At 35.8% G+C, this 18,545-nt stretch overlaps 2 protein-coding genes across 3 annotated transcripts in view; one reads left to right on the top strand and one right to left on the bottom strand.

Annotated features, from left to right (window-relative positions):
* The window catches only part of LOC129422537 (uncharacterized), a 681,876-nt gene that overhangs the window by 146,615 nt on the left and 516,716 nt on the right, over positions 1–18,545 (bottom strand). The window lies entirely within an intron of this gene.
* LOC129422471 (uncharacterized) lies at positions 785–17,734 on the top strand. Its single transcript, XM_073856553.1, has 3 exons — positions 785–994; positions 9,985–10,203; positions 14,422–17,734. Exons 2-3 carry the CDS (start codon positions 10,116–10,118, stop codon positions 15,771–15,773), a joined length of 1,440 nt encoding a protein of 479 aa, XP_073712654.1. The 5' UTR covers positions 785–994; positions 9,985–10,115; the 3' UTR covers positions 15,774–17,734.

Below are 18,545 nucleotides of genomic sequence, written 5' to 3'. Positions count from 1 at the left end.
TTTATATTTTTTTATTTTATTTATTTTTTTGGTCTTTATCCGAGATTTTGAAGAAAGCCCAGACCGCAGACATTTTCCCAAAATACTCTAGACTGCATGGATCACGTGAATGAATAATCTCGCGTGATTAACTACTTGATTTATTATTTTTCCCCCTCATCGCACATCTGACAAACTATAATTTATACAACTTATTTTGTTTTGCAAAGTATTTAATTATTTTGATAATTATTGTTAAAAATGCTGGATTATGCAACACACGTGCAACTCATTGCGGTTAATTAATAAACAATCGGTATCTGCCTTTCTCGTGCTGTTGCCGATATGCCGATGGTTTCAAATTCATCAAAACTATCCGATAAATATCGGCGGCCGATACATCGGAGCATCACTACTTTTTGGTATAACAGAGACACCAGCATGATATATCGGTCGGGCTCTAATAAATGTATTTCACTTTGAAATGTGCAACTAACTTTTATTCAAAACCTTAATCCCCCAACAAAACATTTATTCGAATTAATAAAAAAAAGTAAAATCACCCAGGTTTACACAAAACATAGATTCAGATCTGTAATTAATGCGTGAGAAAACAAGTGAATCATTACACCCCTATAAATAACATAACAGTCAATCTTAGCGTAACGTGAATGTCAACGTTAGTAATAAACCCATTATCTGTCATATATATACTAAATAAGTGAGATGTTAAAAAGTCTGAAACAGATGGTGAATGTTTTACTGACATTAAATGTTTTAATGTCTCTCTTTTCATTTCTAGTTGACACCCATAAAGTGATTGAGACCTTCAGTGAAGCTCCTCCTACAACAATCCACCAATAAATGCTGGAGTCAAACACACAGAGAAATCACTCCATGTGTGACAACTGAAATCTTCATGACATAATGTTGATGCTGGTGAAAGAGGAGCTTGAGAAGATGACAGATCCACAACCATGCAGAATAAAGGATGAAGATACTGAGGAACAAATAGGTTGGTGTCTATTTTTCAATCTTTATTATTGATGGTTGAGGAATAATCATAAAAACATTAAGAAACATGAGGGGAAAATTTTGAAAGTCTGCACTTTAGTTCATAATGGAGGATCATACTTATGCCGAGCCACAGGAGAAGGAATCATCATTGCCAAAAAAGGGAATTAAAAAGGAAACGTGACGGCGAATTAAAAAAATGAGGGTAAGCATTGCACTTGTGGTGTTCTCAGTCAAAAATGACCGGCCTACAGAAATAGTTTATAATCAGGGTCTTCAAATGTCTCAGACAGAAGAGAGAAAGTAAATAGATGCACATTGTGTGCCCCAAAAGATGTCCACACAAGCACTGTCTGTTTTAAATGCAAAGCACCCATTAACAAGGCGCATGAAATATGCTATTGTCATTCACGTGAATACGTTCAGTAAATGCATTAGATGCATCCTTCATTTACATGAGTTCACACAAAGTTGATGACATTTTGGTTTAATGACTCAGATTTGATAATGACTCTGTGCCATAGTGTAAAGCATAAAAGCAAACTTCATAGTTAAACATTAAAGTAGACTAGTGTGATCAACAGGAGTGATTATAAGATTGTTATTTTAGGGAGGTTCAGCCCCCAATGAGGCTATAATAAAATAATATATAATTAAATAAAAAAATTATTTGAATACAGTGTAAGGTCAGGTCTATATATGAACAGTGGCAGAGCTGGATTTAAATGGGGTGGACAAGGCTACTTTACATAGTCAATGAAAGAGAACAATGTGCAACCTGTATCAAAAAGCATGAATGATTCTCATAATTACTGATTGCTTGACAGACACTTCAAAAGGAAGGCTTACTATAACCCTTATGAAAATAAACCATGTTTTTTATGGTAAAAGTGTAGTAACCATGTTTTTGGTGTATTAATTACTATTAGCTAAACATGGTTATACTGCAGTAAACATGTTATTTTGTGAATCATTTGTTTACTACGATACTCACAAAGACATTTATTTTGAGACGTGTTTATTTGTATGTAAACAAAAACAACGCAGAAAAATCGGTGGACAACATAAACAGCATAGTACAGTAGCTAAGATTAACCTGTACTAGTAATATTGTAATGTATAGAAGAGATATCTAATTTAAACCAATGTCAGCTGACTCCCTAGGGCTTGAGAAAAAACTCCTAGGAGAAAAAATCTGCTTAGGAGGAAAAAGTCCTAGGAAGAAAAAAAAACATTGAGAGAGAGCCAGACATAGATGATTTATAGATGACATAATATATATCAAGTATATATCGTGTGTGTGTGTGTATACAGGTGATTTATTTCACTAATTCCATTCAAAAAGTGAAACTTGTAGATTATATTCATTCATTACACACAGACTGATATATTTCAAATGTTTATTTCTTTTAATTTTGAGGATTATAACTGACAACAAAACAAATCCCAAATTCAGCATTTCAAAAAATTCGAATATTATATAAGACCAATACAAAGAAAAGATTTTTAGAAATCTTGGCCTCCTGAAAAGTATTAGCATGTACAGCACTTAATACTTAGTTGGGGCTCCTTTTGCCTGTACTGTGGCCAAACCACTGACTTTACTATTGTACATATCACTCGCAGACACAAACACAATGCTTCTTGAAGTGTGTTGTCCCTATGCTACGTGGGATGTGATCAAAGCCTGAAGTGGAGCAAAAGCACTTTCTTCTCTCCACTGTAAGCTTTCTGTAATCACTTTTGTAGTCACCTTTTTAACCCATGCCCAGATATTGGTAACACCACAAATGTTAAAGGGTTTTGAACAGCGCACAAAAGTTAAACTACAAGAGCAGAAATTGGCAATAGAAATTACATAATGTACAGTCCCTCCAGAAAAACGCGATTGTGCGATCGCGCGATATATTGCATAATCAGCCAAAGTCCGCATATTTATGCGGGGCTGCATTTTTTTCCAAATACGTCACACTTTCGCCGCATTAATTACATATTTCCGCGCACAAAATATGCGGGGCTTGCATGATTTCGTAATCACGCATTTTCGTAGCAAAAAGTCACATATATATACAGTATATTAACAGAAAGTTGAAAAATGTTGCATTTACTTCCCAAAAGAGCAGCCGTGTCCTCTATTGCCATGGGAACGTTATGAAGTGACGTGATTATGTGACGTGAACATCATTGCAGCTTTTGCAAGTTTGCACAGTTTTTGCAAGTTACGCAATTTTCGCAAGTTCCCACAATTCCATCGCATAAATTGCATAAATATCCCGCATATTCAATCGCATTTTTTAAGAAAACGTGCCGCAAAATCGAGGATTTTTGCCCGCAACAATCACAAAAAAACTTTTTTCGTTTTTCTGGAAGGACTAAATGTACTTCACATTAAAAATAACATGGATACATGACATCTCAAATGTGTTTTGTTACTCTGATTTATCTATATGAACTCTTTACTGTCTTCATTTTAGGTATGATGGAAGTGAAAGAGGAGAGTCAAGCTGAAGTGGATGAGAAACATCAGATTGTAAAAATAAACCATAATGTTTCACAGAAAGAAACTCTGAAGACAGAAGACATAAAGTGTGAAAATAGTTTCAGAGAAGATGAACGCCCTGCAGATCACAAGAGGACTCACAGTGAAGAGAAACCTTTCACATGTCAACAATGTGGAAAGAGTTTCAGATATAAAAGTAAACTTGAGGCTCATGTGTGGATTCACACTGGCAAAAAAGCATTCAAGTGCCACCAGTGTGGAAAGAGTTTCACCTTTCATTCAGGCCTTTACCGGCACATGAAAGTTCACAGGGGAGAAAAGCCACACGCGTGCCAGCATTGTGACAAGACTTTCCCATTTACAAGTGAACTTAAGATACACCTGAGTTCTCACACTGAAGAGAAACCACATGTGTGCCATCAGTGTGGAAAGAGTTTTGCAAGTGTAAGTGTCCTTAACAGACATTTGAAGATTCATACCGGAGAGAAACCTTTAACATGTCAACAGTGTGGAAAGAGTTTCAGAACAAAAGGTCACCTTAAAGTACACATGAGGATTCACACTGAAGAGAAACGACACGTGCATAACCACAATGAAAAGCCATCATCAATGGAGCTCAGATATTATGATTTACCATGAAAACAGCACGTGACAAAGAGGTCTTAATCATTTTTACTAGTAAAACTGAAAGTGTTACTGCAAGTGTAATGCAACTACGAGCTATATTTTAAAGAAAGTAGTTGTTATTGGAAATTGCTACTCTAGAAAATGCGTACATTTAATTTTTCATCACAGTTAAAATATCAGAAATAAATAAACCGAGGACTGTACGTTATTATATTCATTTTCATGCAGATGTAATCCCATGGACAAAAAGATGACAGTAGCTCAGCTAAAAATTAAATTAGACATAATACTTTGGCATAAAAGGCTACGAACCTGTCATGAATAAAACAGAAATACCCCAAGGCGGTATTCGAACTCAGATCGCCGAGAATATGTCAGAACAAACCACTGCACAAAGCACTATCCACTAGACCAGCGATAATGATGACTGAATTCATAAGAAATGTAAAGTCAACTGTTCAGATGTAAGAGCACGGCCACAAAGACTGATATTAGTGACGTAAGGATATTTATATATCTAAAATGACTGCAAAAAATAATAATTTCGCTCACATAAATGTAAGTGGATATGACAGAAAACCACTTGGGGTCTCAAAATCCTCTCGCGATATAAATGTAACTTTCTACAAATAAATGCAGCATCATCATCTACAGGATCCTCTATAAAAGTACATGATATTTTAGTCACTTAGACGGTGTATGCACCTAAGTATATCATATTAGCTTTACAAGTCATTTAAATGTACTGTTTTAATTATTTAGTTGAAAGTTTAGTGTAATTTATAAAAATGTAAAGTAGTAAGTTAAACTGGTTTGCACTGGCAATTTAATAATAACTTAAAGACAGCTAAAAATATTTTACAGTGTACATAATAAAAATGTGCGCAATGAATGAATGTACTAAAGCAACTAACAAGATTAAACACCGCTACTCCTTTAAAAAAAGGGAGGAGAACACAAGAAACTCTGAGTTTACTAAATAAACCTGCTTCCGACCAGGTTAAGTTAGCTTCACAAGTTACCCCAGAAACAGACTCTGAGTATAAGTTACCTCTCCTTCTGAAACAGGGTTGACTTACCCCGCTGTCTCAGGTTAAACCTACCTCCCATTTTGAAACGGAAAACTCAGAGTTTCCCTCATTTCAGGGTTAACAAACTCGGACTTTTCACTTAACCACCTTTCTGAAACGGGCCCCTGGACTTGTGTTCTTGTGAAACGTCAACAGTCGCGGCCCAAGTACTGCTCAAATTCACATGAAGCCAAGTTCACATAACAGGATGTGTTCTTGATCCGCTCATGTTATCGAGGACGATACATCAGGAGGTGACTTGTGTGGACTTATATCAGCCAAGTTTCCCAGACCTTCAAATCTGTGGTCAGTTAGTAAAGATAGGACCTAATAATAATATTTCCTCTGACAATTTTGTATATTTCAGTTCAAGTTGAATCATTAAGATTAAAGTAACTTTCCTAACACTGAATGTATGTGAGATTCTTTCTGTTTTGTGACTTTGGAATTTCTTTGAATTGCCATGAATTTAATTCCACTTCCTGTCATTCCAATTCAAATTCAACTTCCTGTTGGCCGGAGTCAATTCAATTCAAATTCCAATTCATGAATTGAATGGAGGCCAATTGAATAATATGAATAATTGAAGATTAACAATAATTAACATTGCATTCATATTATTGTATGTCATATGCATTTCTATAGTTTAAATATTAAACACTGAACAGTGACATTATACACTTTTAAGGCTAGCAGGTGGTTTAACAATGCGCGCTGGCATGTACCACGCATATGCGCCTACATTCGTTTACTCTGAGACATAAAACACTTTAACGATAGTTCACTTTAAAATGAAAATTCTGTCATCATTTACTCATCCTCATGTTGTTCTAAACCTGTATGAATTTATTTTTTCTGATGAACACAAAAGAAAATATTTTGAGAAATGATGGTAAACACACAGCAGATAGTGACCATTGACTTCCATGTTAGGAATAAAAAAAATATGCTGGAATTTAATGGGTAACTTTGTGCTTACCATCATTCATTTATCAAAATATTTTCCTCATTATTTATCACAATACTTCCAAAATACTTTTTCCTACTGTGGAGGTCGGTGGTCGCTTGCTGCTGTGTGTTTGCCATCATTTCTCAGAATGTCTTATTTTGTGTTCTATACAAAAAATAAATTCATACAGGTTTAGAACAACATGAGGATGAGTAAATCATTACAGAATTTTCATTTTAAAGTGAACTATCCCTTTAAATCCACACTTTTAACAATATAATTACACTAATGACATAAATATGTAGAAACGACAGTGGCAAACGTGAAATATAAGCGTAACAGAATTAAATGACCACATAAAACCGTTTAAATAATAATTATTAAGCTTAATAAACCAATTCACGTTAATGGCAAATATAAGAAACAGAAGTCAAACCGTACAGAACACAGGATTGGTCATTACCGAAGTCCAATAAGATGCACTTACTTCGCATTTAAGCACAAACACACATAACATTAAAGAAATTGTCCTTAAAGCAACAGCAAAAGTTTGCGTTTTGTGGGCGGAATGCTCGCCTGCACATATAGATTGCGGGCGCTGATTGGCTGCTGCGCTGGATGCTGTGCGTCAATCAATCTCGGCAAAAAAAGAGATCTTATTAGCGAACTTTAATAATTACTATAATAACAAGTAACAGTCTTTTTAACAACCGCATAAACAAGTCTAAATAAGCAAAAAAAATGGAAACACACTATTATCTTTTAAAACTTTATATGAGAAAAATTATATTTAAAGGAAATATTCTTTCAGTTATTCAAAGATGCACACATTATTCCATATATTATTTCCTGTTTATGAGCACGTTCGTCTCTGGCCTCGCTCTGTTATGTAATAGCTGATTGAAAGGTGCGCTTCCCCATCTTTCAAACAGGTATCATTTTGTAAAGTCACTCCCTTAGAAAAAATTACCATTAATTTCTTATTGTGAAAATGTTTCTTTTTCCAGATTGATTACGATTTGTATTTCCCTAGTTTTACTACAAAAACCATGTGTATGGTTATTATTATTTTTTTTACCACTGAGGTAGCCTGGGTGCCAGCCGATCTTAGCCCCGCCCACCACGATTTGAAATACGGGGAAGATCGGTCTGGGGATTCACCGTTGAGGAGCTACTATGAGAATACCAAAACAGGCCGACGAATCAAATTGTGAGGGCGGGCTTTATACGATGATTGACAGATAAACGACAGTAACGTAATGAACCACGTCACCAAAGAGCGCGTGTGTTGAATGGCTGCCGCTGTAGAGTTCAGATGTGTGGATTCTGACATTGAGTGTTCTAAAAGATATCGACAGAGCATTGATTTTAAAAGAGGAACAGAGAAACGCGGGCAGGGCATTTGTTGATGTTTTTGCCGTCCTTCCTATTGGATTCGGCAAAGGTTGGTCACAACTGAAATGGGCAACCTTATCATGGCGATGCAACTCTGCGTGCACGACGAGATGGATATAATTAGCGGTCGTTGCCAGCTTCTTTTCGGAAGCCCGGAGTCGTGGTTGCTGAATAAGTGGAGGGACATGCTAGGCTCCAATATTTTAAAGCCAACGTAGGGTATCGTCGTGGATGAAGTTCACCTAACGTACAAATGGTAAGAGATAGTCTTACTCTATGACTTAGTAAATACTTCATGTTGTGATATAAATGAAATGTTGTAAACATAGTAGGTGTTGATGTACATTCGCTAACTCAGACTTAGTATAATCACAATGTTAGTGTCATTGTAGCGAAATAACTAGCAGTTCGGTCAGGCTGCAAAGACGCCATTTCAACATACACTCCGTGCTCTGATTGGTCGTAGGTCTATCCAATTGAGTGCAGAGGCATTTTTCGGTTGAGACACGCCTCATAATTATAGCTCAATGGAGCGGTATCAGACTCAAATTCTGACTAGAATTGAGTATGACAACGTCAGGCTACCACTGAGGGTTGGTGGTCTACGAAATGTTCCGTTATATTTTTTGGTTCCACTTCGCCCCTTGCTTTCAAGCCTTCCAAGTGGACTAAAATCAACTAGGCAAGATATTATATATGATATTCTTGCAAGTTTATTGAGAAATAGTAATACAAGTCTTATCGGGTTCCAAGTCCTAGACTAAAATAAATGTAATAGCTGTCCAAACTGATAACAACTTGCACTGACATAGCCTATCTTAAAATACATGAATGCCCTTTGTTTTGCCTCAAAATGCACACAAGTAATGTTTTTAGTAAGGCATGTTTGTTAAAACTAGTTATATATTTCCTAATTAAACTAAGGCCTAGTCCTGGTTTAAGCTAATCCCTCTCCGGGAAACCACCAAATTATGTTTCTGTGGGTCCCTGCTCATGTGTGAGTGGAGGCTAATGAAGTGGTTGACAAACTAGCTAAGCAAGCGTTAAATCATCAATGCAGATATTCATATATTGACATACAAGTGTCTCTTAGTCAAAAAGAGGTCACTTGTAATAAATGTCAAGAAGCATGAAATATTGATAGCAAGAGCAGACATCTTAATAGCGTTCAGCTACTTGTTGGAAATGGAAGAAGTGCATTTAAGAATGGAAAAGAAGATAATATGATTTCACGTTTTCGAATCAGACATTCTGGACTAAATAATTCCCTTTTAAAATAGGAAAGCATGCAACTGGTAAATGCAGACATTTTTATCAAACAGAGACAATAGAGCATATTTTATGTCAACACAGTAAGAACATAAAAAAATCACTTAATCAGGAAATGGAACAAAATGGGCTTAAAAACCTTTTGGAATGTAATTTAGAGCAACCGAAGAAGTATAGAGCCATTATAAAAGGAGTTAAAGAAATCGGGTTATACAGGATAATTTAGTGTTTTTTTTCCTTGCATGGCTGTACTCCACACTCCAGTACAGCAGGGGGCGGTAGTGCACCATAAGTTGGGTTACCAATCGCCATAAAAATCCAGAAGAAGAAGATTCGAATCAAAAGATTCGTAAAGGGTTTGAAGTCTCGCGAATCAGTGTTTAAAGCGATCGTCCATATAACCTGATGTCTTCACGTGTAAATGCTTCTGTGTACATTGAAATGATTAATCCGTCTTCGATTATTTTATTGGTTTGTCAACAGAAGACAGGATTTCTTAATACGCTAACCGTTAGCAGTGAGATGAAGTTGAAAATCTGACCCGGACTCACTGTTTTCTCTGGAGCAGGGATTCATTGTCCGGACAGCGTCATAAACATCTCCTGACTCATACAGTTGTGTACTTTGAGGTAATGTCCAGCACGTTTAATACCAATATTATTCAATTTACTCATGTATTATGAACCAGTGTACTGTGGAGATCGATGACTAAAAATAGAAGATGTGCGCTATTCAGACAACTTTAAAATTACCTCAGAACTGCATGTGTATTTATCACTTCTTATTTTAGTTCTTATTCACCTTTATATTTAGTAACGGTAGTGGAGTGAAGAATAAAGGCGTCGTTAATTATGTAGGGTTAAAATACCTGTGTGGGTCCTGATTCATTTTCAATGCAGGAAAATCCTGCTGCAATAATCAGGTGATGTCTGCGTCATTTCACTTTGACATGTATAACTAAATTCTATTCAAAAGCTTGATCGCTCAATTTAAATAAAATGAAAACGTTCATTTAAATTAATTAAAAAAAGGAAAATCTCCCAGGTCTACACCAAACATAGATTCAGATTCTGTAATTAATGCTTGAGAAAACATTCTGAAGTGAAACATTAAAAAGTCTGAAACAGATGGTGAATGTTTCACTGACATTAAATGTTTTATTGCCTCTTTTTCATTTCTAGTTCACACCCATAGAGTGAAAGTGATTGAGATCTTCAGTGAAGCTCCTCCTACAACAATCCACCAATAAATGCTGGAGTCAAACACACAGAGAAATCACTCCATGTGTGACAACTGAAATCTTCATGACATAATGTTGATGCTGGTGAAAGAGGAGCTTGAGAAGATGACAGATCCACAACCATGCAGAATAAAGGATGAAGATACTGAGGAACAAATAGGTTGGTGTTTATCTTTCAATCTTTATTATTGATGGTTGAAGAATAATCATAAAAACATTGAGAAACATGAGTGGAAATAAACTAAAATCTATGAGATGATAACTTTCTGCATCTATAATAGATTCAGTAGAATTAGATTGAAACATCAGGTAAAGAGTTTTATCCAAAGCAACCTTCAGTGGATTGAATGGCTGTGATCTTCATGTAATGCTCTACTACAGTTAAACCTCATGTTGTGTTCACGTCATTATGGAGAAAATTTTCTTTTACCCAAAAATTGTAGTTAAAGGTACATTTTGTAGAGGCACTAGAGAGCACTATTTGTTTTAATGCAATATTCAATTTTACCGTTAGATGGGAGAAATTCCTACACAATGTCCCTTTAATGTTATTTCACCAGACTTAAATTACTACATGAACTATAACAATCTTAATATAGGATTATTTTTGTCACTTTTTAAAATGTATTTCTCCACCTTGTTACACTTGTGGTGTTCCCACAATTTTCATTTTAGGGTGGTTCAGATTTCAAATGTCAACATTGGCTTTCAAACTTTGTGCACTCCGCCTTTAAGAAAATAAACCATGTTTTTTATGGTAAAAGTGTAGTAACCATGTTTTTTGTGTGTATTGATAACTATTACCTAAACATGGTTTCACTGCAGTAAACATTGTGAGTATCATAGTAAACAAATGAAATAACAAAGACAGCTATTTGGAGACGTGTTTATTTGTCTGTAAACCAAAAAAAAAAAACACAGAAAAATCTGTGGACAACATAAACAACATGGTACAGTGGCTAAGATTAACCCGTACTAGCAATAATGTAATGTATAGAAGAGAGACCAATTAAACCAATGTCAGCTGACTCCCTAGGCCTAGGGCTTGAGAAAAAACTCCTAGGAAATAAATCAGCTAGGTGAAAAAAGTCCTAGGAAGACATTGATAGAGAGCCAGACATAGATGATTCATAGATGACATAATATTCAGTCCAGCTCAAAATTATTCCTACCCTTTGTAAATATGACCAAAGGCGGCTGTGAAAAATAAATCTACATCATTAATACTTTTGATCTTAAATATAAAAAATCTACAAAAATTCAACCTAATCCAAATTTTAAAATGGGAGAAAACCATTATGAGAGAAATATTTTTCTCTAATTCACGCTGCTCACAATTAATATTCAATACTTTTTGCAACCTCCTTTTCCCAAGAGATCAGCTCTGAGTCTTCACCTATAATGCATGATGAGTTTGGAAAACACCTGACAAGAGATCAGAGATCATTCCTTCATGCAGAATCTCTCTAGGGCCCGTATGTATAAAACATCTCAGAAATGCTCTTAAGAATAGTCTTAAGCTATGACTTAAGTGTCAAAAAATTCTTAGTAAGGAGTAGAACCAGTTTGAGAATAGAAGACGTTTATAAAGAAGCTGAAAGCAACTTTCAGTAAAGTGTAAGACTCATTCTTAAGTGCTGACTTAAGTGCCGCAAACTGGGGACTACAATGATTTCAACCTAAAATGGCCGCCCTTAACCTCTGAATTAGCCAATTGAAAGCCAGCAATGTTATACAGTCATAGCGGCATGTGACACCATACATTTATGAATCATGAAGACATTCAAATTATATCAGTATTTAAATATTTTAATTAAAATTTGCTTCAAGAAATGTTATTACAAATAAGTACATGCATTTATTTTACACGATTTTGCACCATTTTAATTAAGTTTCAACATGTTGATGAAATAGACAAACGTAATACTATTTAAAAAATAAAGATGATTAATCACATTATTTTAACTTCACTCACAAGCTGTTTATAAAGAAAAGACTAAAGTTTGCAAACACTTAGATAAAAAATACTTTGATGATCAAGCCTGAACAAGATGATCAAGTTAAGTTGGACTTCTCGACTTAAACACAATTGTAAATTTTGCCATCTTTGTCACTTTCACCTTTGGCTTGCTCACTGCTAACATTGCAAACATTATGTTTTGGGTCAAGGTTTTATACTCTATTAATATCACTTTACAGTTATAGTGTCACTGCATTCTTGTAGATACTTCATATATTTTATTGTAGATTTTATTTACATTTTATGGTATTTTATTTACCTATCATAATCTGTCAAATGTAGAAGCTGCTCTACTTAAAAACTTACTTCAATTGGTAACACCTAATATTTAATTTTTTTAATTTAATTATTTCACTTAAACTGAGAAATTTAAGTTGAAAAAACATTACATTTTTAGGCATTATCAATAATTTGATCCAACTTAAATGTATATAAATTTGAATAATATACACTGTAAAAAGTTTAAGTACACTGTAAAAAATTTGCTGTAATTTTGCAGCTGGTTGCCAGTAACTTACTGTAGAAGATAAAGCCTAAAAAATTTTCATGTTCATTTAACTTTGAACAATATGTTGCCAGTAAATAACATAAATGTAAAATCTACAGTAAGTTACTGGCAGCTAGTTGCCAGTAATACCCAGTAATACTGTAATTTCTACAGAATTTTTTTACAGTGTATATACCATTGCTGTCTTGATAATCCCATAAAAATTATTGCTACTGTGCAAGCGCTAGAATAAGTTTAACTAATATACATTTTATACTGTATATTATATTGTGTAATATAATACATTGTATAGAAAACCTTATACTCTTTATATTTCATGTTATATTAATTCCTATCTACTGTCTATATACTACTAACATGTATTTATTGTACATTTTCTGCTCTGCAACAATGAAACAATATTTTTTTCAAAAGTGCTGTAGAAATACAATTGAATCAAAGTAATTCTAACACATTATTTGTTGTAAAGTGCATGATCTTCACCTCTCTGCTGCCCTCTTGTTACTCTTAACTAGGTTAAGAGACCTCTCCAGCTCTCTTAAATAATTTAGGAGCTGAGACCTAGTCTTAACACTTCGGAGGCTTTATAAATCAAACTTATTCTTAAGTCTAAGAATAAGAGTAAAATGATGTCATTCTTAGAACTTTGACACACTTAAGACTAAAATTTTACTCTGAGCGGCTTTATACATACGGGCCCTGATCCTTCAGATTACAGCTCCATGTTGGTGCTTCTTCTCTTCAGTTCATCCCACTCATTTTCTTTAGGGTTCAGGTCAGGGGACTGGGATTGTCATGGCAGAAGCTTCGTTTTGTGCTCAGTGACTAATTTTTTTGTTAGTTTTGATGTTTGTTTTGGATTATTGCCCTGAAGGAAGATCCAACCATGGCCCATTATATGATTTCTAACAGGGACAGTCAGGTTTTGATTTTTTTATCTGTTGGTATTTCATAGAATCCACGATGCCATGTATCTGATCAAGATGTCTAGGACGTCCAGCAGAAGAATAGGCCCACAACATTAAAGATACAGCAGTATATTTCATTGTACACATGGGGTACATTTTACTCCTGTGTGCACCAAACTAATGTTGAGTGTTTGCTGCTAAAAAAGCTATTTTTTTGTTTCATCTGACCATAAAACCCATCCCGTTTGTAGTTCAAGTAGTTTAGTTACTTTTCAAATGTAGTACACGAGTATATGATGTTGACTGCAAACTACAGCTTACAGATAGTTTGTCACACGTAGATTAATATGAAGGGAATAACATTTTTTTAAGTGTTTTGTTTTAGACATAAAGTAAAGGTGATGGTTCAATTAAAGGAATGTTAAAAGAAAAGCTGTGAATTAACAAGCTATTACTAAACCTACTGTATGTTGTAGGTATAAAAGAGCTAATCTTCTAATTTATATATCATTTTGACAAATGGCTTAAAACAATACACTGTATATTCACATAAAACCATACCTGCAGTAGCCCACCTTTGTCCTGTATTTTATAGTAACAGTCAGCAACCTTAAATTTATATATGCCTCAGGAGACTTTAATATGGCATTAATGGCAAAAAAGTGCTAGTAAAAAGGTTGGCAAAAAAATGCATCTCAAAATTCATCAGATTGATGCTTTAAATATGGAATTTTCTAAATTACGAGGGAGCAGCCAACGTACCCCCCTAGGGTGGTAATATGCTTTTCACCTTTTTTACCCATGCCCGGATATTGGAAACACCACAAGTGTTATAGGGTTTTGAACACAAAACTACAAGAAAGACATAATGTACTTCACATTAAAAATAACATGCAAACATGCAAGTTTATTAATATGAACTATTTACTGTCTTCATTTTAGATATGATGGAAGTGAAAGAGGAGAGTCAAGCTGAAGTGGATGAGAAACATCAGATTGTAAAAATAAACCATAATGTTTCACAGAAAGAAACTCTGAAGACAGAAGACATAAAGTGTGAAAATAGTTTCAGTGAAGATGAACGCCCTGAAGATCACAAGAGGACTCACAGTGAGGAGAAACCTTTCACATGTCAACTGTGTGGAAAGAGTTTCACTTTTCAATCAAGCCTTAGCCGGCACAAGAAAGCTCATAGTGGGGAAAAGCCACACGCGTGCCAGCATTGTGACAAGAGTTTCCCAGATACAAGTCAACTTAACAGACATTTGAGAATTCACACTGGAGAGAAACCTTACGCATGTCTTCAGTGTGAAAAGAGTTTCATAGATAAACGTGGACTTGAGGCTCACATGAGAACTCACACTGGGGAGAAACCTTACATATGCTCTCAGTGTGAAAAGAGTTTTTCAAGCAAACAGACTCTTAAGGCACACATGAAAGTTCACACTGAAGGAAAACCGTTCACTTGTCATCACTGTGGAAAGAGTTTCAGAAGAAAAGCTCACCTTGAAGAACACATGAGGACTCACAGTGAGAAGAAACCTTTCACATGTCACCAGTGTGGAATGAGTTTTAACTGTAAATCGAACCTTAGCTGGCACATGAAAGCTCACAGGGCGGAAAATCCATGCGCGTGCCAGCATTGTGACAAGAGTTTCCCAGATAGAAGTCAACTTAAGATACACGAGAGTTCTCACACTGGAGAGAAACCATTCACTTGTCATCTGTGTGGAAAGAGTTTCAGAACAAATCCTAACCTTAAAGCACACATGAGGATTCACACTGGAGAGAAACCACATCTGTGCCATCAGTGTGGAAAGAGTTTTATAACTGCAGGTGAACTTAAGCAACACATGAGGTCTCACACTGGAGAGAAACCTTTCACATGTCAACAGTGTGGAAAGAGTTTTAAAACAAAAGAGAGCCTTAACATACATATGAGGATTCACACTGGAGAGAAACCATTTACGTGCCATCAGTGTGGAAAGAGTTTCAGAAGAAAAGATCACCTTACAGAACACATGAGGACTCACACTGGAGAAAAAACATTCAAGTGCCATCAGTGTGGAAAGAGTTTCACCTTTCAAACAAGCCTTAACCGGCACATGAAAGCTCACAGGGGGGAAAAGCCACACGCGTGCCATCACTGTGACAAGAGTTTTGCAACTGCAAGTTTCTTGAACAGACATTTGAAAATTCACACTGGAGAGAAACCGTTCACATGCCATGAGTGTAAAAAGAGCTTCAAAACAAAAGCTACCCTTACCACACACATGAGAGTCCACACTCAATAGAAACCATTCATGTGTCAACAGTGTGTATATGGCAACAACGTTTAGAAATCAGCTGAGTTCTTATTAATAAAACTGTCTGGAGGATCCTTACTAGAAGTCTACATGCACACAAAAGCCCAAGATGTCTGTACTTGTGTTCTTGTGGACTTCATCAGTCCGGGCCCAAGTACTGCTCCAATTCCAAGTTCGCGTGAAGCCAAGTTTGCTTAACAACCTTGGATGTGTTGTTGATCCGCTCATTTGATCGAGGATACATCAGGAGGTGACTTGTGTGGACTTATATCAGCCAAGTTTTCCAGAACTTCAAATCTGTGGTCAGTTAGTAAAGATAGGACCTAATATTAAAATTTCCTCTGACAATTTTGGATATTTGGGTTCAAGTTGATCAGCGGCAGTCAGTGTCGTGTACACCGCCGAGGGCAGATTAATCTCTGCAAGTCCTTCTGAAATCTGCCGCTGGCTCAGTGCAGCTGCTCTACCCTTCAGTGTCTGATGATCAAACAATGAAATATTCCCTTTGGATATATATCTATATTTTTCTGTCTCTTTATTATTCATATGAAGTCTGTTATTTGTTATTATCGTTTTAACTGATGTTAAAGTTAAGTTTCATAACTTCAATCACATATCGTCGCTGTCTGATGAAACTCACGTATGTCCAAAACGGTTACTTTTCAGAAAGTGAAAAAAAACACCGTATATCAAAAGCAGTTGAATGTAGCGTTGTCATACTTGGTACGGCATATTTACATGTAACCATACTCTTGCCAGTGTCATGATATAATCCACATTTGACCAAAATTGAGTTTAAATGGACATGCGTGCATATTTTACCGTAACTGTGATCGATACGCGTTCTTTCGATCATTAATTAGAATGGCCAAGTCGCGTTTCGTATTGACAGATGAATACGCTCAGTTCATTAAATACGCTTACTTTATTTAATATTAATTATACATTTATTAAATGTCTCTTGCAAACTATGAAGGGACAATGAATCAATACACTGACATGCTAATGCTACACAGCAGGGGCGTCGGTTTGTGTTGAAAAGTGGTGGGGACAAAAGATCAGATAAAAACATTACTGCAGGACAGGAAAAATATTGAATAACGGCGCATCAAAAATGGGCATAGCGTAGGCTAGTCAACAACAAGAAAATACTCAGCATAAAACCCTCAACAATGTCGACTGCACACATGTAACAGTCCCTGCAACACCAGCTCAACAGAACAGTGCCAAAGCACCATACCATAGAAAACAGCAGCGCTTTTAGTCAATGATTACAATGAATTTCATTACATATGTACAAGAAAACACACCATTAGCATACAACGCAACATATGTGACACTAGACCACAAAATCAGTCTTAAGCGTCGCTTGATTTTTCAGAACATTTTAACCAAATGCTTTCAAAAAGCGGTGGGACATCCCCAGTGTAAATAACACCGATGCTAGACAGATACTTTGTTTGCACAGTCCTACCGTAATTAAGTCACTCCTAGATGTTCGTCTGGCGTCCGGGGGAAACGTTTACCTCAACGAAGGAAAGTCATTGTCATGTTTATTCGGCTATATCCAGTGCATAGGTTCGATGAAACTTTACGAGACCGGCGAGATGCTTCACAGGCGGAAGATATGCAGCGTGATTGACAGCTTTGACACCAAATGGGTATACGTGAAAATCAGATGACATGATTTCACAACTTTTCATTGGCCATTTAGGTATGTGACGCATACTGTATACGGAAATGAACCTGGACATTCAATCTGTCGAAAAATTTCAAAATCTGCAAAATGAACATGCGTGATTTTCATCGGACAGCGACAATATATTTTCTATAGAATCTTAACACTGAATCACTGCCTTTGTACTTTAACCGTTTTTACTTGTGTTTACTATATGTTGTACAAACATTTTGTACTTTTATAATAAACACGTGGGGTCGGGTTGCGGTGAGATTTTGGCATTTTATTGTGGTCTTGTGTGTTGCGGCAAATAGTATGCCATACAGAACCGTTTGCCACTGAATCTGCATTAATGACGACAGTGGGGCTTCTGGCCTTAGTCAAACGGGTTGGCGTGTATATGGTCGGGTTTTGGTGAGATTGTGGCGTTAGAGATTGAGGTTAGGTCAAGGGTTTATGCACCGAGTTACGAGAAAGGAGCATCTTCAGGAGATTAAAGGGCTGAGGAGTAGTGTGGTACTCAGCTGACCATCCCACAGAGTCTCATAAGTGCCTCAAGTATGCATTAAGGGATATCAACATCAAGACCTATACAAGAGATCTATGACCAGCACCTGTATATACAGATGGTTCTAAAGATCCTGCCTCTACAAGAACTGTTTCTGCAGTGAATATCCCTACATTTCAATGTAATATCAGCAAAAGAATAACTAATAATGCTACCCAGTATCATGTAGATGTGTATAAATAGCACGATTCATAGGGTGATACCGGTATGATGGTATACCATGATATTAACATGCACGATTATCATCATTCTAAAGAGAATAACTTATTTTGTTCAAATGAGTGATGCAGCTTTATTTTGTCTTTTTTTATTCAAAAGGTTTTTTCTAAAAAAGTTTGATATAATAAACCAAATGTTCAACCCAAAACCATATCTGTTTTCATTCATTTAAGGGTAATTATAGCTGATGATTATAATAATAAAAAAATTATATCATATACCGTGAAACACCGTGATAGTTTCTGGGACGATTATCATACCGCAAAAATTTCATACTGTTACAACCCTAAGGACG

The sequence above is a fragment of the Misgurnus anguillicaudatus genome, chromosome 19 (genome assembly GCF_027580225.2).
Source record: "Misgurnus anguillicaudatus chromosome 19, ASM2758022v2, whole genome shotgun sequence".
In the NCBI taxonomy this organism is placed as follows: Eukaryota; Metazoa; Chordata; class Actinopteri; order Cypriniformes; family Cobitidae; genus Misgurnus; species Misgurnus anguillicaudatus.
This window is presented reverse-complemented; position numbering and strand designations above follow the sequence as displayed.